The sequence below is a fragment of the Perca flavescens genome, chromosome 8, assembly GCF_004354835.1.
Source record: "Perca flavescens isolate YP-PL-M2 chromosome 8, PFLA_1.0, whole genome shotgun sequence".
NCBI classification, from domain to species: domain Eukaryota; kingdom Metazoa; phylum Chordata; class Actinopteri; order Perciformes; family Percidae; genus Perca; species Perca flavescens.
The window spans coordinates 8,930,894-8,945,799 of NC_041338.1; the positions used below are offsets into that span (position 1 = coordinate 8,930,894).

Here is a 14,906-nt window from a genome sequence, read left to right on the forward strand (position 1 = left end):
GAGAACGGTCACGCCCCAACATTTACATAGGCTACACAACTGACCTGAGATCAGGTAGTCTTCTGAATCTAGGTCACGCAGATCTCTGCTATTCCATTACAAAATTCACTTCTGAAACTTTTTTATGCGAGAAATCAACTACGTAAAGCTCAAATATGGGCCGTTTTACGAAAATGGATGGCTAATTGCAAATTTTGTTCAGCGGCCGGTGCTGCCTGGGTTGCTACATCGCCGCCCTGCCTGTCCTCCGTCACAGACCCCGGCCTGCTGTGAGCTCGATTGAGCTTGGCCGGCGGCCCGGTGCTCAATAACGGCGCAAACTTACCCTTTTCTGGGTGACTGGACTACCACACGCCGCTGCCCTGACAGAGCTCCAGGGCCTGAAGCTCGCTGTTCTCCCTCCCCTCTTCCTGCTATCGGCCGGCCGGTGACAAACAAACAATCAGGGAAATGAACGCCTCTTGTCTCATTGATAGAGCCGCGGTGAGCTGGAATCCATCAATGAGAGCTAGCTAGCCTCCTCTTAACTCTGACATTCACAAAAATGCATTCAATTGAAATCCGAAATCGGACAAGTGTTAGCTAAGCTTTGTAAGACCTTGGGGAACCTGTAATATACATGCCGTGACGAAATTCGAACTGTAAATATACTATAGTTATGCCAAAAGTGTAGCTAGCTAGCTGCGATATTTCCCCATTGTATTGAATGGGACATATAGCTAGCTAGCTAGCTGCTCCTCCTAGCAAGACCCTGAGTTCATAAAAATACCTTAAATTCAAATTGGACACAACGGTTAGCTTTGTAAGACCTTGGGGTATATGTTATATAAGTGGCATGACGAAATTCAAAACCGGGCCCTCGCGCCTCTGTGCGCGTCGGGGTTACCGGCGGACGCTGCTCCTTGCGACTGCGCATTTGCGCGGCACTCAGACGCCGCGAATCGTGAACAATGAAAAGGGAACTTCCCGCCGAGTATAACGATACCTCACACAAGATTCTACGTCATGCGGTTTATTAGCTGTGAAAGGGGGCGTGGCCAAAGCATAGGGGGCGGGTCAAACCATCACCAATAAAAAAGGAAGTCTCTGCTGAGTTCAATGATAACTCACACAAGACTCTACCTTGGATGGGTCAGCATTTATGAAAGGGGGAGGGCTTAAGCACAGGGGGCGGGCCAAACCATCACCAATGAAGAAGGAAGTCTCTGCTGAGTTCAATGATACCTCACACAAGTGTTTACATCAATCGGGCCATTAGTAAGAAAAAGGGGCGTGGCTTGAACATAAGGGGCGGGCCAAACCATCACCAATGAAGAAGGAAGTCTCTGCTGAGTTCCTTAAACGGTTCAAATGTTATGAAAGGGGGCGTGGCTTATGCATAGGGGGCGGGCCAAACCATCACCAATAAAAAAGGAACTCTCTGCTGAGTTCAATGACACCTCACACAAGACTCTACCTTAAACGGTTCAAATGTTATGAAAGGGGGCGTGGCCTGAGTAAGTGGGCATGGTCATATTATAGGGGGCGGCTCAGTATCACACGTAGACCACACATTCTGAGTTTCATGCAAATCGGATGATGTTTGTCATATATACGTCGTTAACGTGTTGAGATGGTATAAAAGGGGGCGTGGCTTAAGCACAGGGGGGCGGGCCAAACCATCACCAATTAAAAAAGAACTCTCTGCTGAGTTCAATGATACCTCACACAAGGGTATACCTTAAAGGGTTCAAATTTTAAGAAAGGGGGCGGGGCTTAAGCATAGGGGGCGGGTCAAACCATCAACAATTAAAAAGGAAGTCTGTGCTGAGTTCAATGACACCTCACACAAGGGTATACCTTAAACGGTTCAAATATTATGAAAGGCTTGAGTAAGTGGGCGTGGTCATATTATAGGGGGCGGCTCAGTATCACAGTAGACCACACATTCTGAGTTTCATGTAAATTGGATGATGTTTGTCATATAAGGCGCATTTCGTGTTGCCAGCAGGGGGCGCTATGACCAAAATTGAATTTTAGCCTGTAGTTGTCCTCAGGCCTGGACCCTTGTCAATCGTGAGAAATTTCGGTGAGATACGACAAAGTACACTCAAGTTACAACAACTTCTTTGTTCATCGCTAAACACTCAAAATGGCCGCCACGACACGCCCACACCGTCTGACGAAAAGTTTCGTTAAGGTGTTGGGATGGTACAGACCAAGTTTGAGGTCCATCGGATGAAATCTCTAGGAGGAGTTCGTTAAAGTATAGCACCTTGACATTTAGGCCTACTTCCTGTTGCCACTAGGGGGCGCTATGACTTTAAGTAAATATCGTCCTTTATTTGTTTCAATAGGGCCTTCGCCGCTGTCGCTGTCGGTGCTCGGGCCCTAATAATAGAAAGAAAGAAAGAAACAATAATTCCTTCAGTTTCAATAGGGCCTTCGCCGCTGTCGGTGCTCGGGCCCTAATAATTCCTTCAGTTTCAATAGGGCCTTCGCCGCTGTCGGCGCTCGGGCCCTAATAATTCCTTCAGTTTCAATAGGGCCTTTGCCGCTGTCGGTGCTCGGGCCCTAAATATACAATAGTTATCCCGAAAGTGTAGCTAGCTAGCTGCGATATTTCCCCATTGTATTGAATGGGACATATAGCTAGTTAGCTAGCTGCTCCTCCTATCAAGACCCTGAGTTCATAAAAATACCTTAAATTCAAATCGGACACAACGTTAGCTTTGTATGACCTTGGAGTAGCTGTGATATCAGTGCCGTGACGAAATTCAAACTGTAAATATATTATAGTTATGCCGGCAGCCGGCCGCGGAGCCCCGGTAGTGCAGTATCCACAAAGGGTGACTTTGCACTGGGTATGGAGACCAGCAGGCTGCCGCTTTCTCGTCAGACTGTGTGGAGCTCCTAAAGTCCGACACGTCTTACCAAATTTGCAATTAGCCATAAATTTTCGTAAAACCCATATTTAGCTTTGATTTCTCGCATAAAAGTCTCAGAAGTGAATTTGGTAACGAAACATTGCAGTGTGTGAATATGAGATTCTGTCGTGTCTCTAATGATTGTGTATTGGGCATTCGCTCAACCAATCAACGCGCGTCTCTAATGTGCATGTATGGCGATTCGCTCAACCAATCAGCACGCGTCTCTAATGTGTGCGTATGGCAATTGCTCAACCAATCAGCGCCCAGCTCATCTAAATATTCATGAACATACCATATTTGGAAGAAAAGCTCTTGTTACAAATAGGGCCAAAACACAGGGATGCATAAGGGCCAATAAAATATCAACCAGGCCATTTCCAGCCCAACCAATGTTACATACCCCATTAGGAGACCATAAGGAACAGTGTGAAATACCCTATATAATCATTCTATCACCCCTTTAAGGGTTTCGGGAATAGGCGCACAAAAATGGCTTGCTAGCGCAACTACAAAGTAAAAACAACTGAGCCCCTGCAGTGCCTTTAACGTAGACTCACGAAACTTGGCACACGTATGTAGCATTTCAAGATGTACAACAAACGTCATTGGAGCCATACCATAAACCCAAAAGGAAGTCCGCCATTTTGATTTCAAAGTTCGAAATTAGTGCGATTTAGGCCATTTCCACATGTCGTACTTTAACGAACTCCTCCTAGAGATTTCATCCGATCAACTTCAAATTCGGTCTGTGCCATCTTAAGACAATAAAGATGAAAAGTTGTTAAAAGAAAAACTTTTCGTCATAGGGCATGGCCATGGAAGGGCGGCCATTTTGTGTGTTTTGCCATCAAAACAGGAAATGGGTGTAACTTGAGTGTACATTGTCCAACTGGCTCAAAACTTTTCATGATTTCATGATGAACACTCTAACTCTGAGGACATTTACCGGACAAAATTGATTCAAAGTCATAGTGCCCCCTAGTGGCAACAGGAAGTAGACCTAAAAGTTAAGGTGCTATACTTTAACAAACTCCTCCTAGAGATTGCATCCAATGGACTTCAAATTTGGTCTGTACCATCTCAACACCTTAAAGATGAAAAGTTATGAAAAGAAAAACTTTTCGTCAAATGGTGTGGACGTGGCGGCCATTTTGAGTGTTTAGCGATGAACAAAGAAATTGTTGTAACTTGAGTGTACGTTGTCGTATCTGCCCAAAATTTCTCACGATTGACAATGGTCCATGCCTGAGGACTACAGGCCAATATTGACTTTTGGTCATAGCGCCCCACGCTGGCAACAGGAAATCTGACTTATATGACAAACATCATCCGATTTTAAATGAAACTTAGAATGTGTGGTCTACATGTGTGAGCCAGCCCCTATAATATAACCACACCCACTTATTCAGGCCACGCCCCCTTTCATAGCATTTTAACCGTTTAAGGTATACCCTTGTGTGAGGTATCATTGAACTCAGCAGAGACTTCCTTATTCATTGGTGATTGTTTGGCCCGCCCCTCTGTGCTGAGCCACACCCCCTTTCATACATGGTGACCCGTTTATGGTAGAGTCTTATGTGAGGTATCAATGAACTCAGCAGAGACTTCCTTATTCATTGGTCATGGTTTGGCCTGCCCCCTAAACTTTAGCCACGCCCCTTTTTATAACTAATGAACTGTATGACGTAGAGTCTTGTGTGAGGTATCATTCAACTTAGCTGGGAGTTCCTTTTTCATTGGTGACAATTTGCGGTGTCTGAGTGCCGGGCAAATGTTGTTCTGAGAAGTGCTTCATATTACACTTAACGATAATGCGTGGTTTAGTTTTAGGTATTTTAGTTTACACTGTGTTCAGTGTCTGTAACTGCTCTGTTTCTTGGAAAACCCTATTGATGTATAATTCACAGCATCCTGACTGGGCCAGAGGGAGAGATCACATCACGACCGGGTGTGAATGATGCTGTTGTGTGTGTGTGTGTGTGTGAAGTCTGTCTGTCTGCTCCATCTCACTTTAAGCCTCTAGTAAGATAACCATTTAGATTGATGCAATCACACTCATCTACTGTCTCGTGTTTATCTTACCCCCTTTCCTCCTGTTCTCTTCAATATCAATATTGTCCTCAAATGATCTTCCTTTGGTATTTTCTCATGTCCTCAATCTTCACATTCTCTTTCCATTTACTCATCCTGTCCTCTCATCCATTTTTTCCTTCCCTGCCTCTGCTCCTGTCCTGCCTCATGTTGTCGTTCCTACACCATTCTCCATCCCTTCACCTGTCTCCTTTCTTGCCCCCTCTTTGCCTGCCTGAACACCTCTTTACCCCTGAAATCCCTCCTCTGTTCTCTCTCATCTCTCCTCACAGTGATCCAAGACGTGGACAGCTCTTCTCTGGAGGCCAACTACCAGAGCTTTGCCAACCTGATGGAGCAACGGCTGGCTGAGCTCTTCTTGGTGGCCGGCAGGCAGGGCCCTCGGACGGCACGATCTCGGCGGGCCACCACCGTGGGTAGCTACACCGTACAGGTGGGTGGGAATGGGATTTTTTTTTTTCATTGTGTGTATTACCAGTGTTGGTGATAGTATTGTGTTTATACTTTTACAAGTACTTGCTTTACACTAAAATAACCAGTTGTGACCACATCTTTGCTAACAAAATTATTTTAACAGTTTTCACCTTTGCAAGTTTATGATATGGACCCAGATTCTCAGAATCAGCAGCTCTGTGAGGCTGTACCTACAGTAAGCATTGTCCTGTCAACACAGCTAGTAAGCATGCTACGCGCATGAAAAGTGTAATTAAAATCACAACTGATGTACATGGGCATGTCATTAGTTATAAGCAAATTCAAACAAAGGGCATTTTTGAACTGATGATGGCACTAGATAAAAAGTCAGGAGATCACCAAAAAAATCATTAGGATTTGTTTTCTATGAACTATACATGTCTGTACCATATTTTGTGCCAATTAGCATCAGTGTGTGTGCGTGTGTGTGTGTGTGTGTGTGTGTGTGTGTGTGTGTGTGTGTGTGTGTGTGTGTGTGTGTGTGTGTTGTAATCTGTTCTGGGGTTGGGCAGGGAAGGTTGTTCTGGGAAAGAAGCTATTCCTCAGTCTATTGGTGCGGTAGTCTTGCATTGCCAGACCTTCCTCCACAGCACTACAGAGGAGGGTCTGTCTAGTCCACAAAGCATTCTGGGATGGGAGAGAAACATGCTTTGGTTTATTGGCTTCTTTAAACCAATCATTTGTTTAAACCAATCACATTTGTTTAAACCAATCACAAATTGTGTTAGGCGCCGCACGGAGCCACAGTGCAGCTGCAAAATAGCACTGCTTGTTTTGGTGGAACGTGTAAGTTCAAAAGTTGTTTTAGTTGTGCAACAGAAAACTCAGCTTTGACAGATAGTCTAGCTAGCTGTCTTGATTTACCCTGCAGAGATCTGAGGAGCAGTTAACCATAGTCCTCATATATCTACCGGAGTTTAAAATTCCAACACAAAGAAAGCAAAAGGTAATGGACATCCAGCTGAAAAGATGAACATAAGGCGGAATTTCTGGCAGCAACGGGGCAATCCTGGAAGTGGAAGGTCGTGTATATAGACTATTGGTAAGGTATCTTATTGCCCTGAAACGTTTTTCGGCAGCAGTGGTTCAAACAGGGAGTGGCCATGGTGTGTGGTGTCTCTAATAATGGTGCTTGGTTTGGCAGCTCCATCACAACAAGCACTGGGCCACCTTCACTACACAATGTAGGTCCTTTTGCTCAGTGGCTGTGCATCTGGCATACCACACAGTGGTGCAGTTAGTCAGGATGGTCTCGATGGTGCCCCCTGTAGAAATGTAGCTTAGATCCGCCATTACAACATCTTTGCTTTTTTACACTGAACAACACCAGCATAATGCTGCCCTATTGTGTGATTTTAGATCACATGCCGTCATTCTGAACAACTCTGTTCCCCCATTCCATGTCAGATCCTTTCATACAGATTGCCAGGCCAAGGAAAACGCCTCAATATGCCTTAAACAGGCTGTGCGTCTTAGAACTAATCTCCGTCCATATCGACACAACTGAAAACACATATCAAAGATCCTTCATGTACATTCGGCATGCATGTGCCGATAACACTGATAACAATGCTGGTAACAGGACTTGTTGGAAATCGTGCAAATATTATGTAGCCTTCTGCGCGTGTAGGCAGTAGTAGCATAATGAAATGCAGAATTTATGTTACCTTGTGTGGTGTTCATATTTTTGTTACACAGCCAATGTTCCCAGGTCTGGTGGACCCACCACATTATTAGGCTTTTAAATCAATACAGCCATAACAGTGTACTTGCTCACTAAGCTCAATTACCAATGATATATACATCATTTATGGTTCATATTTGCAATTTACCCCTGTGAGATCACATTTATGATCATATGATCATTTTTGTTTTTTGTGAGAAAACAAGGAAATTCAATTATAAAAAAGGTAAAAAAATATAAACAAGATTTTTGATAATAATTGGTGCTTATTTCTTAGAACTTAATCAGAACAGGTGAAAGTGCTTGAAATGTAACAATTTTGTAACTTTGTGTGGGAATAGCAGGGGTAAGTATGTATGTAAAAGTTACATAGTTTACAAGGGTAAATAATATGTATCAAGATATTTCAGTCTGGACCATAATGGGGGACATAGTGACCTACAGTCAATTCACCAATAAAGTTTTCTCTTAAATATGTTCTTAAGAAAGTCCCTAAGAAAAGTCTATGTCAGATTCATGACGTGTTCTTAAACAGCAGAATTGTTTGCACCTGTGTTCTTAGGATTGATGAATCCCACTCTTTGTAATTGAAAGCACGTGCCAGTTGTTCCTAATTAGCATAAGAAAACGCCCCGCAAATTCCCATATAAAGGACATGACACTTCCTGTGCACCTCCTAGGAAGCGGGAGACTGCATTCAAGAGATGGTTGTCGGAGTTGCAGATGACTTGTACATTGCAGTGGTGGAGGAAGTACTGAATCTCAGTAGACTACTTAAGTAAAAGTACAAATAACCGGAGACATATTTACTTCAGTAAAAGTAGAAGATGTCCACTACCACAAACAAGGCCTGGCTTTTAAATGAAGTTCCTATCCTAACCAGCAAAAAACGGAAATATGTTGTTAGAATCGGAATGTGGTTGGTTTTATTCATGGATGTATTTTAAGACGGTTTTATTTTCTTTAACCATGCAAGTAAGCAAATAAAGTGTGTGAAGCAGTGAAAATGGGGAGGAGATGTGAAGAGGTCCAGCCAAATAAATAAGATATGAACGCGTCTTACACTGCCTGGCGGGGGAGTAAACGATGCTGTGGAGAGAAATAGATGGCAACTATAATTTAAAAACGGGAATAATAAAAAAAAAAAAACATTTTCATTTTTACTTTTACCGGAGGCTTTATTATCGAAGGTCAGCAGCGCTGCGCCCGGGCTCTGGAGCACCGTAGCCGGCTTGGAAGCCGATGAAAGATCGGCGGTGCCCTATATATCTATGGCAAGCAAACTTCACTGGTGAGACAAACGTGACGGTCAGGAAGACTTTTTGGCAGGGGCAAAAACTGATCAGAAAATGTAACGGAACGTTGTAGAAATGTAGTGCAGTAGAAAGTATACATAATTGCTGCAAAATGTAACGAAGTTAAAGTCAAAAGTATGCACTATTGATTCTACTTAAGTAAAGTACAGATACGTGAAAAACATACTTAAGTACAGTAACAAAGAATTTGTACTTTGTTACATTCCACACTGCATTTTTGCCCTATAAATAGCACGATCAATCAAATTGCAGTGTTAGTGTTTCTTTTTCAACAAATGATCAGAAATACATTACAGTACAATACTATCATTGTAAACGACTGTAGACTATTGGCCATTGCCCCCAGAGGCTAAATAGTCATCAGACTGATAGCCGATGACTTCTGAGATTGGAGCTGGAATGATGAGCTATTTTATAATCTAGTAATCACCGAGATTGGTTCTTAAACTGAATTAACTTTAATCTGTGGGTTTTGGACAGTTGGTGGAACAAAATAAGCAATTTTATGGCATCAAGTTGGACTTTAAAAATTGTCACATACATTTTTCACCTTTTTCTAACATTTTATAGACCAAATAATGGATTCATTGAGAAAATATTCCGAAGATTAATTGATAATAAAAATTATCATTAGTTGACATTCCGTAAAGCAAATTTTATACTTCTTTTACGTTAAAAATGTTGCTGTATGGGAGCAGACTCCAAGTCTTATCACATGTTAGAGTATCTTTGAACAGAGTCAGAATCAGAGTATCTTTGCATCAAAAAAGAGAGTTCTCAAAACTGTCCCTGCTTTGACCACACATTGTCAACATAGGCAAATTAATTAATAATGATTATAAATATGATTTTAATACATGGTAAGTCTCTGCAAGTAGATTTTAATTATTTACTGAATTGTATTCTGTGTGTGTCCTGCCCGGTGTTCCATATTGTGCAAATTAAAACAACGATTGACTACTCCTGGGCTTTATGCCTTACACAGCCTGAAGGTTTAATGGGAAGTCACAGATGACCAGTTTTATGGCTGCAGAAATGGAGGAGACTGGGAGAGGCGTACAGAGAGAGGGGTTGGGGGTGGGTGGTTGGGTTGTAAAGAAGGGAGAAATCATCCAGCCATTTAATTCCACACATCCTTTTTTTTATGACAAAATCAAATTACTAGACTTGATTAAACCGTGTGATGTGTTCGTCTAAAAAAAAAAAAAGAAGTGTTTGATGTATGATGAAAGGAAATTGAGATTTCAAATGACTCAGTTATCCTCGAGTGTCTTCCCCAAGTGCAGTTATCTTGCAGCAAATGGTTTGTCATGATCAAAGCAGCCGAGCCAATTCAGAACTTTGATTGGGCCACTGTTAATATATCATTTTAATCTCTTGGTTTGGAGATATAAAGGATTGCATGTTCAATCTGTCTGTAGACACTCTGTTGTGCTGATATTCTCTATTTTTAAAATTAACTATGCCTAAGACACTTTTAAACAAATTAGTCTAGAGCTGATATGTAATGATAATGTATTTGTATGTAGTTTGTATGTAGCCATAAAACGTTTTTACAAAATGCCATTATCAGCTTGCGATATTGGACACTTTATTTGTCCTCTTCCAGATGGTGAGGATGCGTCGACTGCCTGGTCCGAAGAACCCAGCAGAGATGACCTATTTTGCCCAACTGAATGGAGCACCCATCACTGGCTCCACCGCTGCAAAGACCCTTAGCAGTCTGGACTCGCAGACCATGGCTTTGACACTGGGATACTTTGTACAAGTGCAGGCTGAACGTAAGATTATTATCTTACTGGATAGTGTGATGTTACATTTTTGTGTATCATATATGTAAAGGACCAAGCAAGTCAGGCACAAGAGACACAATACAAATTAAAGGTTTTATTTCCTCAAATGCCAGTGTCCATGAGAAACACTTCACTTTAAAGTGGTTATAAACAAATTGAACCCTCTGAGGACAAAAGACTCACGAAAACACTCCTACTCAAAAAGCAATATCACAAAAATGTATTTGACATTTTAATCATATATTACAGTACTTTGTTAACCTAAGACTTTGGTAAACTCATTTTAAAGCACCGAAACAATTCGCCCAACACGTCATAAGTTAAGGTTGGCTTTCAAAAGAGATTTGAGGAATTTCAAAAAGCGAACAACGTTTCAGCTTTAGCGCCTAATTATCTCTTTACACATTGCTCTAGAAAGAAAATGTGGTCCTTACTATACGGAAAACCAAGTTTGTTCTGAACATTTTGATATGAAACACATGGGGATCGGTTTAATGCAAATACCCTAAAAAAGGTAAATTTAAGCTCTTTCTAGCCTCCTGGGACCTGAAGTCTGCAGGGAAAAACCATGACATTACCATTAACTGTAGATATTTTCTGTTTCTTGCTCAGCACAACCGCCTGTAAAATGGCCAATTATCATTTTTACACTTTGTTTTTTTTGTACAGATTTAAGAAACAGGACATAGTGAGCTTAAGAGATGCTTGTAGGTGGATTTTGTTAGCTAAATAGTTACATTCATATTACAGATGCAGTCAACGCACAGAGCACACTTCATATTTAGCAGCCACTGTAGAGACCCCACACTGGGGAAAACTTTCCTAGTTCAACTCGTTAAACTTGAGTCCAACAGATAAAGCCCTGGCTTACTGTGACATTGTGTAGCTTTTGGGTATTTCCATAATGCCCTACAGTATGCATCCAATAAAGCTTTAGAATATCAATACAAATTCAAACTCACAAATTCAAAATCCAAGACTGTTTGTAGACACTAATCTGATTAAGATAGCTGAATTAAGTTCAGGAGACTTTAGTTTTTTTTTTTGCAGAGTTTGAAGTTTATAAATGAAGATAAAATCCAAAAACAAAGAGGATAGCAGGGCAAAAAAACGTACAAACAAGAAGTCCAGAAAGCACACAGGCCAGGAAGCAAGGAAGCCAGGAATGAGCAGGCACACACAGTACACCACCCAAAAAAACACAAAAAACTCAGAGCAATACCTGACACCACAGAATAACACCACATGGAACGAAACAAAATGAACCCACAAGACACAAAGGAAACACAGAGACTAAATACACAGGGTCATGAGGAAACAAGGGACAGGTGACACTAGGGCTGGGGAACAGGTGAAACACATCAGACAATCACAAGGGCGGGAAAACCAAAAGCTAGGAAGTAAAACAAGACAACACATAGGGGAACAGAGAGACTACAAAATAAAATAGGAAATGGAAAACCAAACAGAAAACATGAAACCAACTAAACAAAGAAACTTGTAGCACTTACTACAAGTAGTAGATAAGTTAGGACCAGGCTAGGTCTAGGTCTAGGTTCGGAGGAGCAGTTTGTAGTTCAATAATAATAATACCCCAGACCAAAATGTAAGTTTGAATGCCGGCTTGTTTATATAAAAGAGTAGAAAGAATTTAGAAGCAGATAGAAATAGTAAAAAAAAAGTACCAAATAACACAGTTTACATACACAATTCACAAAAACATAGACACAATCTTTGCATTTGAATGCAATTTATTCAAGTTTTAACTTTTTCTTGGAATGAAAAAGAAATGAAATACTATTTTTCTTATTTTTCTATTTGGTTGAGCTATTTTAATCTGGGTTACATTTACATTACATTCATATTTCATACATTACATTACAATCATTCAATGACGTTGCAGAAGTAAGAAGTAAGCGTAAGACTCTGTAACACTGACAATCAGAACAGACTGGTATTTTTTGGGAGGGGGGCTTAAAGAGACAGGCTCTAAAAAAACAGAGCGGTCAGACAGAGGGTCAATACAGGTATATTCAGTCTGGCAGTATGAGGAAAATAATGTGTTTTTTGAAAATTAAAGCATGTAAACATTTTCTAGTAGAAAGCCAAAATACAATTATGAACCTGAAAATGAACATAATATGTCCCCTTTAACTTCTTATGCTAAGCTAAGATAACCTGCTGGCTCAAACTCCATCCAACTCCATCTAACTCTCTGCAAGAAAACGGTTAAACATATTTTCCAAAATGTCAAACTATTCTTTCAAGTGTGTACAAGTGTTGAACAACCTGATCCGTTGGTGTGTTTTTTTCTGCTTGTCTTGGTCCAGCCATTTGATGGCTAAACTGCTCAGGAATGATTGTACACACAATCAAATACTGAGGAAGAATATTTGTATGTTTGTAGCTGTGGTAAAGACACCGCCCAGCAACCTGTGGATCATGGCTGTTCTAACGCCTCTCTTCCTGTTGATGGTGGTGATCGGTATGGTGTCCTTCATTCTGTGTAAGAGGAACAGGGTCATCTTTAAAGCTGGCGCCTTCAGGACCTTCAAAACCCGCTCCAAGGTAAGACTGTCCATCTTAGTCATCCAACTTTATCCCTTTACCCTGCTTTTGTGTACTTCCTTATGATCCTTTACATCTCCCTTTTCTCTTTGTTCTTCCTGTTATTCTTTCTTTCTTCTAGTATTAATAATAATCAGCTGTTGTCTCACTCTTGAGGAGTAAAATGTTACCCCAAAATGTTCAAAGAGCACTGCTTCACCTTAACATGTCCCAAAAGCCAATTCTATAGTTACATTTTAACAAAGATTACATAACATGGTTCTGAATGAGTGACACATCACACAGAAAACCCCCCAATTTTCCCATATTTTTGTGTCTTAGTGACTGATGGAAACAACAATTTTTGAAATTGCTCCAGTATTAAGCAAGACCGCTGCTGCACTGAAACATGCTGCAATGTAATGTTAATGAGCAATCGCACACCTTCAATTTACATCCACTTGTTATGCCACTGACATGCTAAGATTATTATTCTGTGTCTGACATTATTATGGAAAGGATCCCTACAGAAGTTAATCTTTTTGGAGCATAAGATCCTTTTAAAAAAAACATGAAATAGTCCTAAAATTGCTATCGCCAAAACAACCAGACTCCATTTAACTAAACAGTAATTTCATCATTATAAAACACACTTCATTCAAAGGTAACAAAAACAAAATAAAACTATTAAAATCTGTCTTATTTTGTCTTTTTGCTGTTCCAACAATCACCACCCTGGTTTGGTTAAAATAAACCCTTAATTCACCCATTTACTTGTGGAAATATGCTGGCTCTATACATGCTAAAAGTATTGTTTATTTAAATGGAGTCTGGTGAGTTTGGCAATTTTGGGGTTGTTTCTGGTTAAACTCAAAAGGATCTTACTCTTTGACAAAATTATATCTCTCTGTAGGGATCCTTTCAATAATGTTGTCAGACACTTAGAATAACAATCTGAAAACATCACTTTTATTGAACCGAAATTCACAATGCTCATTTGCCCGATAGGATTACATTGCAGCCCAGTTCAGCTGCCGATTACAGGAGGTATTAGTGGACCAATTTCAAAGATGTTTGTTCACAGTAGTCACTTAGACACCAATGCATGGGAAAATAGGGTTGAAAAAAAAACCAAAATACCATTCAAGTTGTTTCTTCAGGTCACACAAATGTAAGCCCATGTGTGCAGGCCTTACTAATTTGTTTTTTCCGCTGCCCAATATCCCGTGGTCATTGCTAATCATGCATGCTTTGAAGACTAATCGGCCGAGAGAAAATGGGCAGGGCTCAGTGTACTGGAAGTGAACATTCGGGTAATGTTGGCCCTTTCACAATAATAGTGCTCACTTGACATCAACTCATTTGAGGTTAAATAAAAATCAATCATTTCAAATGAGCATGTGTGAAATAGATTGCCACCAGCTGTTTGATCAGGTCAGATTGTTCTCCTGGACATAGTGTGGTGGATGAAGCCATGAACAACAGATGCTTGTGTCACTGCAGTCAGTGAAATGGTAAACAAGCAATAAGCAGGCCAGCATAATAAATATGTGCAATGATTATGTGATCGTGGGGGTTAGCTGAGCTAGCTCTACCACTTGCGAGTTAATCTGTTAGCATGTTTAATGCCAACTGACCACTACTGACTGGCTATAACGTTATCTCTAGACCACACTGGCTGTGGGTTTGTCAGTGTCATTGATTTTATATAAAAAATGTTACAATGGATAGACTTCACAGGGAATTGACTGTGGAAAATTACATTTGTTGTCTTTGTACAACAGTGGCTTTGAGATGTGCTCTATGTATCTGGCATTTCTCTCAGACATTCTAAACAGAGCTGGTGTGAGTCTTTTGCTCTCTGATAGATTCACACATTAAAGAATTTGAGGGAAAATTCTGTGATAATATGTCTGTAATATACAGATACTGGAAACTGATTTATATTGAAGAGATCCTTAAATATAGTTTTAATGGTTATATATTATGATCAATATTATGAAATATTTCGGAGGGAGGTTAACTTGTTTCAAGTCTTTATTTAGTTTGTTTCTGCCAGTAAAATTGTGTTTACTTTTGAACATTTTTGCTT

General features: G+C 40.6%; 1 protein-coding gene across 1 annotated transcript in view; it reads left to right on the forward strand.

The window, feature by feature from the left end:
• Window positions 1–14,906, forward strand: part of kiaa1549la (KIAA1549-like a) — a 198,396-nt gene that overhangs the window by 46,164 nt on the left and 137,326 nt on the right. The window contains exons 7-10 of the mRNA XM_028584441.1: window positions 5,273–5,433; window positions 7,839–7,910; window positions 10,084–10,255; window positions 12,675–12,835. Coding sequence (XP_028440242.1) covers window positions 5,273–5,433; window positions 7,839–7,910; window positions 10,084–10,255; window positions 12,675–12,835 — 566 coding nt within the window. The remainder of the gene's footprint in view (window positions 1–5,272; window positions 5,434–7,838; window positions 7,911–10,083; window positions 10,256–12,674; window positions 12,836–14,906) is intronic.